We start from the raw sequence: 19,409 nt of genomic DNA, 5'->3' as shown, positions 1-19,409 counted from the left end.
CACAAGTACCAAAGGTCGACATGAGTTTTTTCACGTTTTCTTGGGTCGAATTTTGCTGTAAGTAGACTTGGACACGGTATCAGTGTACCGCACCCCCTCGCTCCACGCGCCATGCTTCGGGCACACTATTATTTCCTCCCTCCATGCCCCAGTGGATGGTAGGGTATGAAATACCTCCTGTTTTGGAAAAAGAAACATGAAAAATTATGTCCACCTTTTGGCTGTCGACCTTCTGCAATGCGTGTGTCAGCCTTCTGACCCTGTCCACCTTAGCCATGTCGACCTATTTTGAACGCATTGCGGGACAGTCGGGGGCCATGTCGCATCATTGGTGCAAACTCTAATGATGTATACACACTAGATGATAAATTAGACTCGTCTTGAATGTAGGTACTATATCGTTAACGATGCGCTCTCCCACGGGTCATTAGCGATGTCCTCTGTCGTCTGTACATGCAGGACGATGGAAGATATCGCTATCGACAGCCGTGCTGTAGACACAATGGGGAGAGAGACAACGGGTCTTTCTCTAATCGGTACTTTGCGCATGCTCCGGTCCCGTACTGCAGTTCACATCTGCAACATCAGATCGCCAGCACACTGCAAGTGATTGACAGGCTGTTGCCATTTGGGGGCGGGGAGGGGGAAGTGACGGCCCCTGCTTCCCAAAATGGCAACTTTGTGGGGATGTGATGAGGCCGCGATCTCCATCGGACATTTCCTGGCCTCTTTGTTGGATCTGGCAACACCATGGGTCACACAGCCGATGGTGTTGCAGATGATCAGATGTTACATCCGAGCAGTAATGCAGGCAGGAGGCACCCGTTGGCCTTCTTTGCGGCGGTTCCAGATCTCTTTCAACTTTCATCTTTCTCAATAATCTCTTGTGAGCTGGATTCAGAGCAGCGATCAGCATCACCGTCACTGGCGTTCTGAGATACAGACAAATGAAAACCGTATCGCTGGAACAAATGAGGACAAGGGTTGTTGTTGTTGCTGCAACAGATCAATTCCAAATGTAAACTGATTACAGGGCCGACGTGCCCACAGCAGGCTGTGCACAGAAGAGCAGGGTCATAAACTCACAGATCAGATGCTTAATGCCTCAGCAGGTCACATGTACTGAATTGGAAATAAGGGAGCGATAGCAACCGATCAGCGAACTACAATCTCCCTTCATTTAAGTATTGTGGCCCCTGGTTTCTCCTTGGTAGACATATGGCCCCTGGGTTCTCCTTGGTAGACACTTTCCTCACACTTGCCTACTTTTGAAATCTAGAATGAGGGACATTACAGTAGAATTGGGAAGTGTTGGAGTTTCTGGTTTGCAACTGTATATTCACTGTGATATTTATATATATATAGTATACATGAGTAATGTGATGCCTATGCAATAAATTCCAAATGCAATTTGACCTTGTGTGAATTCATCCCTAAGCATATAAGTATGTTTTCTGTGTATTAAATGTTATTTTATTGTGAACACAGGACTGGCGCTACCAATATTTATTGGATGTGCTGTTTTCTGTACCATTATAGCATTAGCCAAATCATTATGGACATCATATACTCTAATTATACAAATGTAGATTACTAGAGAACGATTACTATCTGGTGCGCATGGGGGCCGTGGGGAGTGGGGCCATGAGAACACCCAGCATTTCATGTGCGTTCCCATTAAAATGCTGGGCTTGCCATGGATATTCGTCGCCCCCATGCGGGTGCGGGAGGCGGGCAGCTGACGTCAGCGGCACCACAGATCAAGGCCAGCAGAGACTGACTTCGATCTGCGCGCACTGGCAAATCATTTGATGATCGGCAACCATCAAATGATTTTGCCCCTGCACGCGAGCTGCGGACGGATGTTTATGCAAAACATCCAATCGCATGCGTGCGGGGACATTCGCTGTGCGTGTCGCTGGCATTCGTGCGGGAGCCGGGAATTTTGCAGCTTTGCGGGTCAATGAGCATGATGGTATAGGATGGGGAAAATGAGAAATAAAAGATGTGAACATTAAAGATTGCAGATTTATTACAGAAACCTGCAGCATCTGTACGCCTCACATCAGTTTATATACAGCATCTGTACACCTCACATCAGTGTATATACAGGATTTGTACACCTCACATCAGTGTATTTACAACATCTGTACGCCTCACATCAGTGTATATACAGCATCTGTACGCCTCACATCACTGTATATACAGCATCTGTACATCTCACATCAGTGTATATACAACATCTGTATGCCTCACATCAGTGTATATACAGCATCTGTACGCCTCACATCAGTATATATACAGCATCTGTACGCCTCACATCACTGTATATACAGCATCTATACACCTCACATCAGTGTATATACAACATCTGTATGCCTCACATCAGTGTATATACAGCATCTGTACGCCTCACATCAGTGTATATACAACATCTGTACGCATCACATCAGTGTATATACAACATCGGTGTGCCTCACATCAGTTTATATACAGCATCTGTACGCCTCACATCAGTGTATATACAGCATCTGTATGCCTTGCATCAGTGTATATACAACATCTGCACGTCTCACATCAGTGTATATACAACATCTGTACGCCTCACATCAGTGTATATACAACATCTGTATGCCTCACATCAGTGTATATACAGCATCTGTACGCCTCACATCAGTGTATATACAGCATCTGTACGCCTCACATCAGTGTATATACAGCATCTGTACGCCTCACACCAGTTTATATACAGCATCTGTACACCTCACATCAGTGTATATACAGGATTTGTACACCTCACATCAGTGTATTTACAACATCTGTACACCTCACATCAGTGTATATACAGCATCTGTACGCCTCACATCAGTGTATATACAACATCTGTATGCCTCACATCAGTGTATATACAGCATCTGTACGCCTCACTTCAGTGTATATACAACATCTGTACGCCTCACATCAGTGTATATACAACATCGGTGTGCCTCACATCAGTTTATATACAGCATCTGTACGCCTCACATCAGTGTATATACAGCATCTGTATGCCTCGCATCAGTGTATATACAACATCTGCACGTCTCACATCAGTGTATATACAACATCTGTACGCCTCACATCAGTGTATATACAACATCTGTATGCCTCACATCAGTGTATATACAGCATCTGTACGCCTCACATCAGTGTATATACAGCATCTGTACGCCTCACATCAGTGTATATACAGCATCTGTACGCCTCACACCAGTTTATATACAGCATCCGTACACCTCACATCAGTGTATATACAGGATTTGTACACCTCACATCAGTGTATTTACAACATCTGTACACCTCACATCAGTGTATATACAGCATCTGTACGCCTCACATCAGTGTATATACAACATCTGTATGCCTCACATCAGTGTATATACAGCATCTGTACGCCTCACTTCAGTGTATATACAATATCTGTACGCCTCACATCAGTGTATATACAGCATCGGTGTGCCTCACATCAGTTTATATACAGCATCTGTACGCCTCACATCAGTGTATATACAGCATCTGTACGCCTCACATCAGGGTATATACAGCATCTGTACGCCTCACATCAGTGTACATAAAGCATCTGTAAGCCTCACATCAGTGTATATGCAGCATCGGTGTGCCTCACATCAGTGTATATACAGCATCTGTACGCCTCACATCAGTGTATATACAGCACCTGTAAGCCTCACATCAGTGTATATACAGCATCGGTGTGCCTCACATCAGTTTATATACAGCATCTGTACGCCTCACATCAGTGTATATACAGCATCTGTACGCCTCACTTCAGTGTATATACAACATCTGTACGCCTCACATCAGTGTATATACAGCATCGGTGTGCCTCACATCAGTTTATATACAGCATCTGTACGCCTCACATCAGTGTATAAACAGCATCTGTACGCCTCACATCAGGGTATATACAGCATCTGTACGCCTCACATCAGTGTACATAAAGCATCTGTAAGCCTCACATCAGTGTATATGCAGCATCGGTGTGCCTCACATCAGTGTATATACAGCATCTGTACGCCTCACATCAGTGTATATACAGCACCTGTAAGCCTCACATCAGTGTATATACAGCATCTGTACGCCTCACATCAGTGTATATACAACATCTGTACGCCTCACATCAGTGTATATACAGCATCTGTACGCCTCACATCAGTGTATATACAGCATCGGTGGGCCTCACATCACTGTATATACAGCATCTGTACGCCTCACATCAGTGTATATACAGCATTGGTGTGCCTCACATCACTGTATATACAGCATCTGTACGCCTCACATCAGTGTATATACAGCATTGGTGTGCCTCACATCAGTGTATATACAGCATCTGTACGCCTCACATCAGTGTATATACAGCATATGTATACCTCACATCAGTGTATATACAGCATCTATACGCCTCACATCAGTGTATATACAGCATCTGTACGCCTCACACCAGTGTATATACAGCACCTGTAAGCCTCACATTAGTGCATACCTCCCAACTGTCACGATTACAGCGGGACAGTCCCAATTTCGGGTCCTGTCCCGCTGTCCCACCCGCGGCAGGCATTGTCCCGCTGCGGGGGGTGGCAGTTGGGAGACCCCCCAATCTAATAGAATAGACGCTGTGCGCATGCGCACAGCGTCTATTCTCGTATGAAAATGAGGTTGCGGCTAATTAGCATAAGCCGCACCCTCATTTGCATACGCCCCGCCCCATTTTCGGGCGCTCGCGCGGCGAGTGTCCCTATTTCATTTGATCAGAAGTTGGGAGGTATGTCAGTGTATATACAGCATCTGTACGCCTCACATCAGTGTATATACAGCATCGGTGTGCCTCACATCAGTGTATAAACAGCATCTGTACGCCTCACATCAGTGTATATACAGCATCTGTACGCCTCACATCAGTGTATATAAAGCATCAGTACGCCTCACATCAGTGTATATAAAGCATCTGTATGCCTCACATCAGTGTATATAAAGCATCGGTGTGCCTCGCATCAGTGTATATAAAGCATCTGTATGCCTCACATCAGTGTATATACAGCATCGGTGTGCCTCACATCAGTGTATATACAGCATCTGTACGCCTCACATCAGTGTATATACAGCATCTGTACGCCTCACATCAGTGTACATAAAGCATCTGTAAGCCTCACATCAGTGTATATACAGCATCGGTGTGCCTCACATCAGTGTATATACAGCATCTGTATGCCTCATATCGGTGTATATACAGCATATGTATGCCTCACATCGGTGTATATACAACATCTGTATGCCTCACATCAGTGTATATACAGCATCTGTAAGCCTCACATCAGTGTATATACAGCATCTGTATGCCTCACATCAGTGTATATACAACATCTGTAAGCCTCACATCAGTGTATATACAGCATCTGTATGCCTCACATCAGTGTATATACAGCACATGTATGCCTCACATCAGTGTATATAAAGCATCTGTATACCTCACATCAGTGTATATTCAGCATCTGTAAGCCTCACATCAGTGTATATACAGCATCTATATACCTCACATCAGTGTATATTCAGCATCTGTACGCCTCACATCAGTGTATTGTATATACAGCATCGGTGTGCCTCATATCAGTGTATATACAGCATCTGTATACCTCACATCAGTGTATATACAGCATCTGTATACCTCACATCAGTGTATATACAGCATCTGTAAGCCTCACATCAGTGTATATACAGCATCTGTAAGCCTCACATCAGTGTATATACAGCATCTGTATGCCTCACATCAGTGTATATACAGCACATGTATGCCTCACATCAGTGTATATAAAGCATCTGTATACCTCACATCAGTGTATATTCAGCATCTGTAAGCCTCACATCAGTGTATATACAGCATCTATATACCTCACATCAGTGTATATTCAGCATCTGTACGCCTCACATCAGTGTATTGTATATACAGCATCGGTGTGCCTCATATCAGTGTATATACAGCATCTGTATACCTCACATCAGTGTATATACAGCATCTGTACGCCTCACATCAGTGTATATACAACATCTGTACGCCTCACATCAGTGTATATAAAGCATCTGTAAGCCTCGCATCAGTGTATATACAGCATCTGTATATCTCACATCAGTGTATATACAGCATCTGTACGCCTCACATCAGTTTATATACAGCATATGTATACCTCACATTAGTGTATATAAAGCATCTGTACACCTCATATCAGTGTATATAAAGCATCTGTATACCTCACATCAGTGTATATTCAGCATCTGTAAGCCTCACATCAGTGTATATACAGCATCTATACGCCTCACATCAGTGTATATTCAGCATCTGTATACCTCACATCAGTGTATATTCAGCATCTATACGCCTCACATCAGTGTATATTCAGCATCTGTATACCTCACATCTCTTATATATTTGGCTACATCTGTCACTCAAAGTGTGTCTGGAGCTGTAACGCTGGGTTGTGGACTTCCATCTTAATTTATGATTGTCCTCACCTGTTTTAAACAGGGTAATTGATAAGAAAGGTGTTTAAGCACAGGTGATGGTAATCCATAAATTAAGAAGAAAGTCCAGAAACAGAGCAATGTGTCCCTCCTCGAGAGGGTCATGTTGGGAGGTATGCACCTCCCTCCCCCCCCCCCCATTCACGGCATCCCCACGATTAAATGGCACATGCAAAACACTGACATGGCTATGGTCGACAATGAAAAAGGTTGACAAGATTTATTTTTCACTTTTTCAATGTTTTCATATTCATTCTCATGTGTCGACATGGACAACAATGAAGTGCCACACTTATGTCAACATTTACATGTGTTGACCTTTCTGTGTTGATTTTTTCTTGTGGCGATTCGCGGCATCCCCGCGACCCCTCTCCCGCGATTTGCAGCACACCCCCCCGCAATTCGCGGCACCCCCGGTGACTCCTGCGATTCGCGGCCCCACCCCGTGACACCCCCCCTCCTGCGATTCGCGGCATCCCCCCGGGCCCCCCCTCCTGCGGTTCACGGTGCCCCCCACGACCCCCCCCTACCGCGATTCCCCACCCCCCCTCCTGTCATTGCGGCAACCCCCCGCCCCCGCGACCCACCCTTCCGCGATTCACTGCAACCCCCCGCGACCCCCCCCTCCCACAATTCGCGGCACCCACACCCCCCCCCCCCGCAATTCACGGCGTCCACCCAAGACCCCTCCTCCCGTGATTCGCGGACACCCCTCACCTCCTCCCACCCCACCCCCACGCGCGATTCACGGCAACCCCAGGATTAAATGGCACATGCAAAACACTGGCACGGCTATGGTCGACAATGAAAAAGGTTGATATGAGTTTTTGAAGATTTATTTTTATTTTTTTGAATGTTTTCATATTCATTCTCATGTGTCGACATGGACACCGATGAAGTGCCACACTTATGTCAACATTTACATGTGTTGAACTTTCTGTGTTGATTTTTTCTTGTGGCGATTCGCGGCACCCCCCGCGACCCCCCTCCCGCGATTTGCAGCACACCCCCTGCAATTCGCGGCCCCACCCCGTGACACCCCCCCTCCTGCGATTCGCGGCACCCCGCGACCCCCCCTCCCACGATTCGCGCCAACCCCCCGGGCCCCCCCTCCCGCGGTTCACGGTGCCCCCCACGACCCCCCCTACCGTGATTCCCCACCCCTGACCCCCCTCCTGTCATTGCGGCAACCCCCCCGCCCCCACGACCCACCCTCCCGCGATTCACTGCAACCCCCCGCGCCCCCCCCTCCCACAATTCGCAGCACCCCCCCCCCCCCGCGACCCCCCCTCCCGCAATTCACGGCATCCACCCACGACCCCTCCTCCCGTGGTTCACGGACACCCCTCACCTCCTCCCCCCCACCCCCGCGCGCGATTCACGGCAACCCCAGGATTAAATGGCACATGCAAAACACTGGCACGGCTATGGTCGACAATGAAAAAGGTTGACATGAGTTTTTGAAGATTTATTTTTCTTTTATGGAATGTTTTCATATTCATTCTCATGTGTCGACATGGACACCGATGAAGTGCCACACTTATGTCAACAATTACATGTGTTGAACTTTCTGTGTTGATTTTTTCTTGTAGCAATTTTTTTCCAGTGACAACTATGAACTATGTGCACGTCAACCTACACATCATCAACCAATTCTTTGTATAATATATAACACCTGTTCTGTTTTACTGTAGGTGTTTTAAGTCAGACCTTTTACTGCTACTATTACTGTTTATGTAAATGCATTCTGAATGACAGCAACATCCTACCATCCTTCTACAAGAATATATAACCAACTAGGTGATTCATCGCGCCCCGTGCCCCCCCTCCCGCAATTCACGGACCCCCCGCGCACCCCCCCTCCCTCGATTCGCAACCCCCCCTCGCGCAATTCACGCCCCCTCCCACGCTTTGCGGACCCCCGCCCTCTCCCGCGATTCACCGACACCTGCGGCCCCCCTCCATGATTCACAGCAACCCCCGCGCCCCTCCCGCAATTCACGGCACCCCTAAGCCCCTCTTTAGTACCCCGTATACTCACACACCCCTATCACTACCCAGCTTCCTGCTCTCCTGAACCGTAACTTCCACCACTGGGGAGTCGCTGACGCTGTTTTGCCCACATGCCCCTATCATGCCTCATAGCCCAGCCTCCTGCTCTCATGCACCCGAACTCCCACCCAGTAGGAGGAGACACTGACTAAGGGCCACCATCCTGTACTCCTGTACTGCCACGCTGGACCCTCACCCACTGGCAGAAGCTGCACAGTATCTCCCACCCTCCTCTTTATTCCCCCTTATGCCCACACACCCCTATCACTACCCAGCCTCCTGTTTTCCTGTGTCGTGACCTCCGCCAGTGGGGAGCCGCTGACTCAGAAACACCCTACTATACTATTGCACACACACACCTAAACAACATGCACACACAGCCCCCCCCACCCCCCACACCCACAAATGTCACTGTAACATCCACACTATCAATGTACATCTTACTCTGTAACCGCTTTTTAATTAAAGAAAACAATACACACCCCCTTCCACATCATATGCTCTCTATATTCAGCATCTGAATGCCTCTTAACAGTGTATATTGAACGGAAAAACCTTGCACCAACCCAATCTAACCCTAATGGGGCCTACACACATGCCGATTTTGTGCCATTTTCTAAGCGATTTAGCAAGGTCGCTTAGAAACTAAGCATACATTGGTGTGTGTGTGGGGGCTAAACCGATATAGATGCGCGGCCCCGCGCGTCTAAATCGCATTAAGATGAAGAATGAGCATGTCCCATCAATCTAGCAAAATCGTTTAGCAAGACCCTGCATATCGGGTGCCTTTTGTGTGGTGTCAATCTGGCATGCTTAAATCACTAAGCAAAATCGCTGCGGCATATCGTTGACACATTTTGCACGTTCTAAGCAATATAGATGATTTTGTGCTCAAAGGAAATCTGCTATGCTAAATCTGGCATGCTATATCTCTGGCCAAAATCGGGATGTGTGTAGGCCCTATAACCCTTCCACCGTAGCCTAACCCAACCCACCCCCCATTCCTTCTAAGTACTTAACCCTCCCCACAGCCTAACCATATCCTCTCCGACCCTGGCTGTGTGCCAGGCTATACTGCAAACCACATCACTGACAATGCCAGCTAGCCCATGGTACTTGGCAGGGTATTTTGGTTCTCCATACAGAGACAAGGACGTGCCAAGCTGATGTTTCTCTGTACACTGTAATCTGATCATATAAATCCCTTTGTCTGTTACAGCTAAACTGTAATAAGTGTATAGAACCAACGGAACAGCTGGCAGCTGCTGGGGATGTGAAGGTGACCGATGCTATCAATGATCCTCTCTGTATATTACCCCAGGATCTCATTACGCTTTTATGCCACCCCATACACAGCATTTGTCATTCTATGCAGAGCTCTTATCTCCAATGCTAATACGTATGGTACAGGACTACTAGGACTGCCTATGTATAAATCACTGACGTGGTACCAGAAGCTCAGCCTTGCTGCAGTCTGCTTCTCCTGGTGCAGATCCTTCTCCTAGAATAACAGCTGCCTTTATGTCTTAGTACTGTATATCAGAGAGAGACCGAGCACCAGGCGACAAGGACATAAACAGAAATAGATCCCCCCCCCCCCCCCGAATCGCTTCCAGAACTGTAACAGACATTTCAATACATGTTTGCTTCACTAATTTGGGATATACAGTAGACAGGATCTATTATTATACTCAGTGGGGTCCGTCTGCGTTCTGACCATCGGAATTTCATACCCAACTCACTCATTTTTCATTTCTGCATATGGGAGGTAATGTATGACTTAAGGAGGCGTGGCAGGGACAGCATCATTCCACATGACGTGAATGTGGAGCATCAGGATCAGGGTTTACAGCAGTAACAGGACTGGTTAGATCCGGTCCAGGTTTTCCTAATGTGATGTGAATCATGGTTTGGCTAATTAACAACACCTGTGGTTTCCTGCTAAATGTATGTTCAGAGCAGAGGGTCAGGGTTCCCAATGCCATTTAGTGGCTGGGCAATAGGCTTGGGGTGTGGGGACTAGGTTAGGGGCCTCTAAACCTGCCATGCTGTAACCTGTGAATTGCCAAGCGGCCAATCGCATATGATGTCTACCTGCTTCCAATAAAGAAACAGACTTCTTGTATCCAGTGTATGCCATCTCTGTCACTGAAGATTAGGGAGAGCTTGACGGGTCTGCTGCTCTTAGTTCCATCAGGCCGCCACTAAAGACACAAAATTTACTCATTTGGCCATGGACATGTGAATCCCAGCATTTCGCCATGACAAGGGCGGAGCTTAATGATGCCACAGCCTGGTCCCGCCCCCAAAAAGTGCCCAGATTCTGCTCTGTGCTTCTCCCGGAGAGGAATCTGAAATCCTACTTACTGCAGGTTTCTGTTGGCACCTGAGGAGTGTGAGAACAGGAATCTGAGAGCAGTGCAGCCTGCGCATTACTGAATTTGCTCTGAGAGCTGGGAGGAGTGTGCCCATGCTCAACTCTAAATTGTATTGCTACTGTAGATGCAAAAGCAGCCAATATTTACCCTGCATGCAGACATAATACATGTATTTACACCCCTAGGATTATGGCTGTGGGACCATTTGTAGACAACAAGTAGATAGACAGCCATTAGGTCGACACCATTAGTTCGACAACTCAATAGGTCGACATGCTTTTAGGTCGACATACCATTGGGTCGACATGTCATTAGGTCGACATGTCATTAGGTCGACACTGCCATTAGGTCGACACTGCCATTAGGTCGACAGTGTCTAGGTCGACAGTCAAAAGGTCGACATGGTTTTTTTCACTGTTTTTTGGCCAAAATTTCGACACAGTTTGAAGTAAACCGCAGCCCCTCGCATCGCTCGCTACGCTTCGGGCACGGTGTCTCGCTACGCTCGGCACACTATTTTATTCTCCCACCACGCCCTAGTGGATAGTAGGGCATGAAATACCGCCTGTCGGCACATGTTGGCTCAAACAACAGTGAAAAAAACCATGTCGACCTTTGACTGTCGACCTAGACACTGTCGACCTAATGGCAGTGTCGACCTAACAACATGTCGACCTAATGGTATGTCGACCTAATGGTATGTCGACCTAATGACATGTCGACCTAATGGTATGTCGACTTAAAAGCATGTCGACCTATTGAGTTGTCGAACTAATGGTGTCGACCTAATGGCTGTCTATCTACTTGTTGTCTACAAATAGTCCGGATACCTAGGATTATAGGTTTGCTTGGGATCAGATATACTGCTTTTAATGCTTTTGCAAACAACTCAGGACCAGTCCCAGTGCAGGGTGTTTGAAGTGATGCCGTGAGAGGGGGGGGGGGGGGGGGGGTACTAATTATCCGGGCCCAAGTTTGATGGAGGGCACTCATTACCTGGCAGCTCTTCCAACCCAGCACAGCCAAGGAGGTGCTTAAAGTACTATTTTAAGCACCACCCATGGGAACACCTCCAGCAATTAAGCCACACCCTCTAAAAAGCATCCACACCCTCTGGGCCCATCCAGGCTCTATACTGCCCTGGGTAGGGGATAGTGGTTATTGGTGATGATAGCCGGCAGCAGACCGGAAGCACATACAGACACATGGAACTCTGCATGGACGAATATACATAGTGATGGTGTGATACACACAGGCAAGACTACAACAGTTACCCAATGACGTACCCGCAGCACAGTTCACACAAAGTTTACACAAAGCTTACATGTGTTCTTGTTCTACACTCACCCATCCCTCTGACCCAAGGCCAACATTGCATTGGGACTAATACAGCCATCCAAGGACCTCCGTAATCTGAGAGCACCAGCATGCAACATGAAGCACTTCTCCCATGTTCTCAAAAGTAATAAGGTCGACAGCCAATAGGAGGACCACTATTGGTCTAGATGCCATAGGTCGACCAATAGTTGTTGTCCTAATGACTGTTGACCTTATTAATGTCCACCTGCCAACCATATACCGTATCATGTGCCTATTTCCCTTTGGTTTGTAAGGTTCCGAGCAGGGCCCTCCTACCTCTCTGTCTGCCATTACCCAGCCATGTCTTATTATTGTTTTCTCCAGGACCAGAACATCTTCAATGCCCTGTGTGCCAGCTGCCCCCTGAGCTCCCAACCTTATGCACATGATGTCATTACGTTAGAAGAGGAGGTGCTTTGCGCAGTGGCACCGACCACACACTCCGAGCCACAGTCCTGGTGTTCTCAGCTGTACGCGCAGTGGAACATGCTGGCGCTAGTTAAATAATGGCTAATAAATAGATATTTTCTCTGAATGAATAAACTGAGAAATATTTTCCAGCGCATATGACCATAATACAACAGTTACTCCATCATCCCACTGTGCTGTTATATGCGCTGCTTCTCCAACCTCTGCACAATGCTGTCACTTCCATAATTAGCTTCTTATTGTGTGAATCTATTGGCAATCTTCTATTAAGGAGCAACAGTCCTGCAGCGGGGACAGAAACGGTTTTCCTCTTGGAAATGTTTGCCTGTACATTAGCACATAACGCTGGGAAAACAGCCGGTGCATTGCCTGCTAATGAGTCCGAATAGAGATTGCAGATTCCGCAGAAAGTTATCAATTTGTTGCTTATTTAATTGTTAAAGAAGGAATCAGCGTCCTGTTTAATTAGTAATGACTGCACCTGAGCACCAGTTAGGGGGCCAGGGAAACGTGACCGTGAGTAATGACTGCACCTGTGCACCAGCTAGGAGGTCTGCGAAATGTAACAGTTAGTAATGACTGCAGCTGTGCACCAGCTAGGAGGTCTTGGAAATGTGATGGTTAGTAATGACTGCACCTGTGCTCCAGCTAGGAGGTCTGGGAAATGTAACAGTTAGTAATGACTGCACCTGTGCACCAGCTAGGAGGTCTGGGGAATGTGACTGTTAGTAATGACTGCACCTGTGCTCCAGCAAGGAGGTCTGGGAAATGTGACAGTTATTAATGACTGCACCTGTGCACCAGCTAGGTGGTCTGGGAAATGTGACAGTAATGACTACACCTGTGCACCAGCTAGGAGGTCTGGGAAATGTGACAGTAATGACTGCTGTTGTGCACCAGCTAGGAGGTCTGGGAAGTGTGACAGTAATGACTGCACCTGTGCACCAGCTAGATGGTCTAGGAAATGTGACAGTAAGTAATGACTGCACCTGTGCACCAGATCGGTGGTCTGGGAAATATGATGGTTAGTAATGGCTGCACCTGTGCACCAGCTAGGTGGTCTGGGAAATGTGACAGTTAGTAACGAATGCACCTGTGCACCAGCTAGGAGGTCTGGGAAATGTGACAGTAATGACTACACCTGTGCACCAGCTAGGTGGTCTGGGGAATGTGACAGTAATGACTGCAGCTGTGCACCAGCTAGGAGATCTGGGAAATGTGACAGTTAGCAATGACTGCACCTGTGCACCAGCTAGGAGGTCTGAGGAATGTGACAGTAATGACTGCACCTGTGCACCAGTTAGGTGGTCTAGGAAATGTGACAGTAAGTAATGACTGCACCTGTGCACCAGCTCGGTGGTCTGGGAAATGTGACAGTTAGTAATGACTGCACCTGTGCACCAGCTAGGTGGTCTGTGAAATGTGACAGTTAGTAATGAGTGGACCTGTGCACCAGTTAGGTCGTCTGGGAAATGTGAAAGTTAGTAATGACTGCAACTGTGCACCAGCTAGGTGGTCTGGGAAATGACAGTTAGTAATGACTACACCTGTGCACCAGCTAGGAGGTCTGGGAAATGTCTGTTAGTAATGACTATACCTGTGCACTAGCTAGGAGGTCTGTGGAATGTGACAGTTAGTAATGACTGCACCTGTGCACCAGCTAATTGGTCTGGGAAATGTGACAGTTAGTAATGCCAGTTATATTCCTCTGTGCGGCGCTACGGTCTCCTTCTAGCTCCTAATAATTAAAACTTCATAAATGAAAGACAATAATCCATAGACTGCGGCCAGGACAATACAAACTGATGCCACGGTGAAGCAGAATGTTCCCTGTAACACATTAATATTCTGTTCTCCATAATACACATATGATTCTGTAGAAGGCTACAGGCAGCACACGAGGCCGCAGTGGATGATAAGGGGCATATTCATCATCGGGCCCCATTCATAGAAAAGAAAATGTAGAATGCAGACAATTAGTTACTTTCTGAGGAAGACGATAATCATGGCGGTGAGCTGCCTCGATGCAATTCACTCAATATGGAAACATTACATATACTCAGTGAAGAATGGCCGCTGGCCCCCATTGTAATATTCCTTTCCACTTCAAATTAGAAATATTCCTCCTTGTGTCATGAGTGCCCCTGAATTCTTAATCCTGACACCCCGCAGTGGTAACAGTCCCCATGGCAAAGCCCCCACCCTCACCTCCAGTATCAATGGGCCCCAGTCAAGTACCCCCCACCCCCCCATGTGCCGCTTAATGCTTTATTATATTATTATCAATACATTTCATATTTCGACCTCCCTGCCACGAGACACCATGGAGAAGCATTATAGTATTCAAATATAAAGTTCAAATAACAGAAGGGTTACAGTAGGTCCGAATGTGGGACTTGGATACGATGTGTATACAGCTCTACCATCATCTAACACAAGTGTGTAACAGATAAGTTCATCCCCATTAGGAACCGCACACACCCAACACCCAGCAGCTGGATCACCCTCTGGTGCTCACTTACCCACTGAGAGCTGGACAGAGCCGAAACAGAGCGAGAGCTGCACCCAGAGGAGAAGCGCCAACACTGCCCACTGCTGCCACTCCAGCGATATCTCCCTTCTCATTCCATGACACATCTTTCAGCGAGCTGAGGCATCCGAGCGGGATCTGAGACCTGCCAGGAGACACAGAGGTGAGGTACCAGCTTACATCCTGCACTGCCCTCCACCTGCCATGGGGTCTGGGTCCTGTATATGGGCATCACACCATGTAACATGGGCACTGGGTCATGTCTATGGGCATCACCCTGTAACATGTGCACTAGATAATACTTATGAGCACCACATTCCTACACATCTGGGAGCTGCAGCCCCCCCCCCACCCCTTCCCCCGTAACATGGATGGCTGGGGTTCGTTTGGGGACAATCACCTGTCAGTGGCTACCCCCTGCCCTGTAACATGGATGGCTGGTATCGATTGGGGATACACCTGGAAGCTGCAGCTGCGGAGCTATTGGGGATACTCACCTGTTATTGCCCCCCACCCCCCGGGTAACATGGACAGCTGCGGAGCTATTGGGGACACTCACCTGTTATTGCCCCCCACCCCCCGGGTAACATGGACAGCTGCGGAGCTATTGGGGACACTCACCTGTTATTGCCCCCCACCCCCCGGTAACATGGACAGCTGCGGAGCTATTGGGGACACTCACCTGTTATTGCCCCCCACCCCCCGGGTAACATGGACAGCTGGGGAGGGATTGAGAACACTCACCTGTCAGTGCCGCCCCCCCTCCCCCGTAACATGGACAGCTGGGGAGGGATTGGGGACACTCACCTGTCAGTGCCGCCCCTCCTCCCCCGTAACATGGACAGCTGGGGAGGGATTGGGGACACTCACCTGTCAGTGCCGCCCCCCTTCTCCCCCGTAACATGGACAGCTGGGGAGGGATTGGGGACACTCACCTGTCAGTGCCGCCCCCCCTCCCCCGTAACATGGACAGCTGGGGAGGGATTGGGGACACTCACCTGTCAGTGCCGCCCCCCCTCCCCCGTAACATGGACAGCTGGGGGAGGATTGGGGACAATGACCTGTCAGTGCCGCCCCCCCCCCCTCCCCCGTAACATGGACAGCTGGGGAGGTATTGGGGACACTCACCTGTCAGTGCCGCCCCCCCTCCCCCGTAACATGGACAGCTGGGGGAGGATTGGGGACAATGACCTGTCAGTGCCGCCCCCCTCCCCCGTAATATGGACAGCTGGGGGAGGATTGGGGACAATGACCTGTCAGTGCCACCCATAACATGGACAGCTGGGGATGGATTCGGACACTCACTTGTCAGTGGCTCCTCCACTTTCTCTAACATGGACATCTGGGGATAGATTGGGGGACACTCACCTGTCAGTGTTGTCTCCCCCCCCCCCCCCCTAACATGGACAGCTGGGGATGGATTTCGGACACTCACCTGTCATTGCTCCCCTGTAACATGTACAGCTGGGTATGGATTGGGACCTGTCAGTGGCTCCCCCCTGTAACATGGACAGCTGGGGAGGGATTGGGGACACTCACCTGGCAGTGGATCCCCCGTAACATGGACAGCTGGGGATGGATTGGGGACACTCACCTGTCAGTGGCTGTCCCCCCTGGCCCTGCCGTGCTTCATGTATGGGGAGAGGTGCATGGCTTCTACCTCACCAGGTCTCTCCGTCTCATCACAGTGTTACAATGTCTCATCTCTGTGCTACAATGTAACAGTCCCCTCTTCTGATTGGCTGTCAGCCCAGGAATACAGTGTACGGCCCCTCCCCTTCCCGATCAGACATGCATGGCTCTGCTCTCCTCCTCCTCCTCTACTGCACCCTGATAAGGTCAAGGAGAAGCTATCAGCCAGGAGCCTTTCCATTGCTGTGACTCTAATCAGCCCTGGGGGGCTCCTGCAGCTCATTTACCCCTCGCCAGCATCTCTAGGGTTAACAGACCCCCATCCCAGGCAGGGGGGGCTCCTTACCTGCAGCAGACCCACGCGGGGGCTCACAGGGGAACTTAACACGTCCGTGCACCTCTTCTCTCTGCTTCACCTGACAGGCGCGCCCCCGGGCCTCCTTTCTCGGCTCGGGAGCGCGCACGGGTGACGCTCTCCAGGGTCCTGAAGCAGCAACAGCTCTCAGCACGTTGAAGACCTGTTGTATAATTTTGGAATTGAGCAGGTAGTGCTGCCATTAAGTGACCCCTCCGCATATGCAATACCATCCTATGGTGCTGATACTGGCATTGTAATAATCATTGCACCCAGTCATTGTAGAGCATTATATCAATTAGAACTTTTATTTATTAAGAGTTATTTTATTTGTGTAGAGCACACAGTAGGCAATTTGACCTACTAGGATGTATGTGGTATGTGGGAGTAAAGCAGTTTGTACATGGGGAGAAGATGCAAACTCCACACAGAGAGTGTCTTGCTGGGAGTTGAACACAAGACCTCAATGCTGTGAGGCAGCCAGCTAACCATTCTGATGGTCTACTGTATCTAGTTAGACAGTCCATAGGTTCACAACAAAAATTCGACATTCAATAGGTCGACACAGACAAAAGGTCAACATACAATAGGCCAACAAGGTCGACACAAGCAAAGTTCGACATGGAAAAGGTCAACATATGAAAAGGTTACCATGAGTTTTTTGTTGGTTTTCCTATTAATGTTACCAATTGTCAACATGGACCCCCCAATTAGTGTATTAGTGCAGGTTGACCTTTTTCCAATGTCGACCTAGTGTGTGTCAACTTTTTGTCTTGTCAACCTACTGACTGTCTACCTAGACACTGGGGTGTATTCAATGCGGCCGGTGAGGGGGTTAAACGGCCGGGATCGCCGAAAACAAGCAATCCTCGCTGTTTAACCCCTTGCTGTCAGAGGACGGGGAGGATTCCCCCAAACAGCGAGGCTCGTGGCTATAGCAGGGAGCACGCTGCATTTAGCCGCGAGCCTCACTGTTTTGTGGCTGCACACGCTGTTTCCCCCTTGCTCCAAAAACCTAGCGAGGGGGGAAACAGCTTGCAGAAAGCATTAAATACACCCCATAGTTGGCCTTTTTAACCACTTCCAATTCAGACATGTTCCTGTGTTTGGAAATGATTACTATGACCCTCATTCAGGTGGGTTCGCAAATCTGCGATCTCTTAAGGCCCCCATACACTAGCTGATTTTGGTCAGATTTCAGCCAGATCAGTCGGATCTGGCCGAAATCGGACCAAAATCGGCTAGTTTTGATGTCCCCTCAGATCCGATGCGCGGTCCCGTGCGCATCGGATCTGCGTCGGGTGGTCGGACCTGCTGCACGTCCGACCACCCGACTTGGGACCTAGTGGGGCGGCGAGGCAGTAGAGGGAGCAGGGGGGGCTGGGGACGCTGCGGGGGACACAGGCGGCATAGAGCCGGGCAGGGGGAGCCGGTGGGAGCTGTCAGTATTGAATAAAAAAAAAAAAAGCCCATACAATGCATGGGCGGCCTGTGATTGGCTGAGCGCTCTCTCAGCCAGTCAGCAATTGGCTGAGAGAGCGCTCAGCCAATCACAGGCTGCCCATTCATTGAATAGATTTTTTTTTCTTCTAGCACTGACAGCTCCCGCCGGCTCTATGCCGCCTGTGTCCCCCGCAGCGTCCCCAGCCCCCCCTGCTCCCTCTATTATTATTATTATAATTTTATTTATAAGTCTCTACCGCCTTTATTTATAAGACTCTACCGCCTCGCCGCACAGATGCTGTCCCCTGCAGCGTCCCCAGCCCCCCTGCTCCCACCTCTGTAGCCCCCCCCCCTGCTCCCCGGGTTTTTTACATGTGATAAATCGAGACGATTTATCACATGTAAAAAATGGCACATCAAGTGCCAATCTAATCAAGCTCCCCCGGGGAGCAGCCGGGGGAAGTCGGGGGCGACTTGTCCTAAGGACAAGTCGCCCTAGTGTATGGGGGCCTTTAGACTGTGATCTAAGGTGCGATGGGATTGGCAAAGGGGTGGCTACTGTGCATTGCGTGGGGCAGTCTGGACAATGCAGGCATGTCTGGACCATTTGCGGGGCATACCGCAGCAGCTGCGTGATATCACACGCAGCCGTTGCACCCTA

The 19,409-nt window shown here is 48.8% G+C and overlaps 1 protein-coding gene across 3 annotated transcripts in view; it reads right to left on the bottom strand.

The window, feature by feature from the left end:
• SUSD4 (sushi domain containing 4) overlaps positions 1-17,445 on the bottom strand; it is a 78,402-nt gene extending 60,957 nt beyond the window's left edge. The window contains exons 1-2 of one of the 3 annotated variants that reach the window (XM_083175584.1): positions 17,297-17,445; positions 15,311-15,463 (exon numbers count right to left, since the gene is read on the bottom strand). In XM_083175584.1, coding sequence (XP_083031710.1) covers positions 15,311-15,425 — 115 coding nt within the window. In that variant the 5' untranslated portion in view covers positions 15,426-15,463; positions 17,297-17,445. Of the gene's footprint in view, positions 1-15,310; positions 15,464-16,857; positions 16,878-16,912; positions 17,068-17,296 lie in introns of those variants that run through there. The other 2 variants (XM_083175583.1, XM_083175585.1) reach the window with 2 other exon arrangements.
• Between the last annotated feature and the right edge of the window lie 1,964 nt (positions 17,446-19,409).

The sequence above is a fragment of the Crinia signifera genome, chromosome 3, assembly GCF_055691185.1.
Source record: "Crinia signifera chromosome 3, ASM5569118v1, whole genome shotgun sequence".
Taxonomy (NCBI): domain Eukaryota; kingdom Metazoa; phylum Chordata; class Amphibia; order Anura; family Myobatrachidae; genus Crinia; species Crinia signifera.
This window is presented reverse-complemented; position numbering and strand designations above follow the sequence as displayed.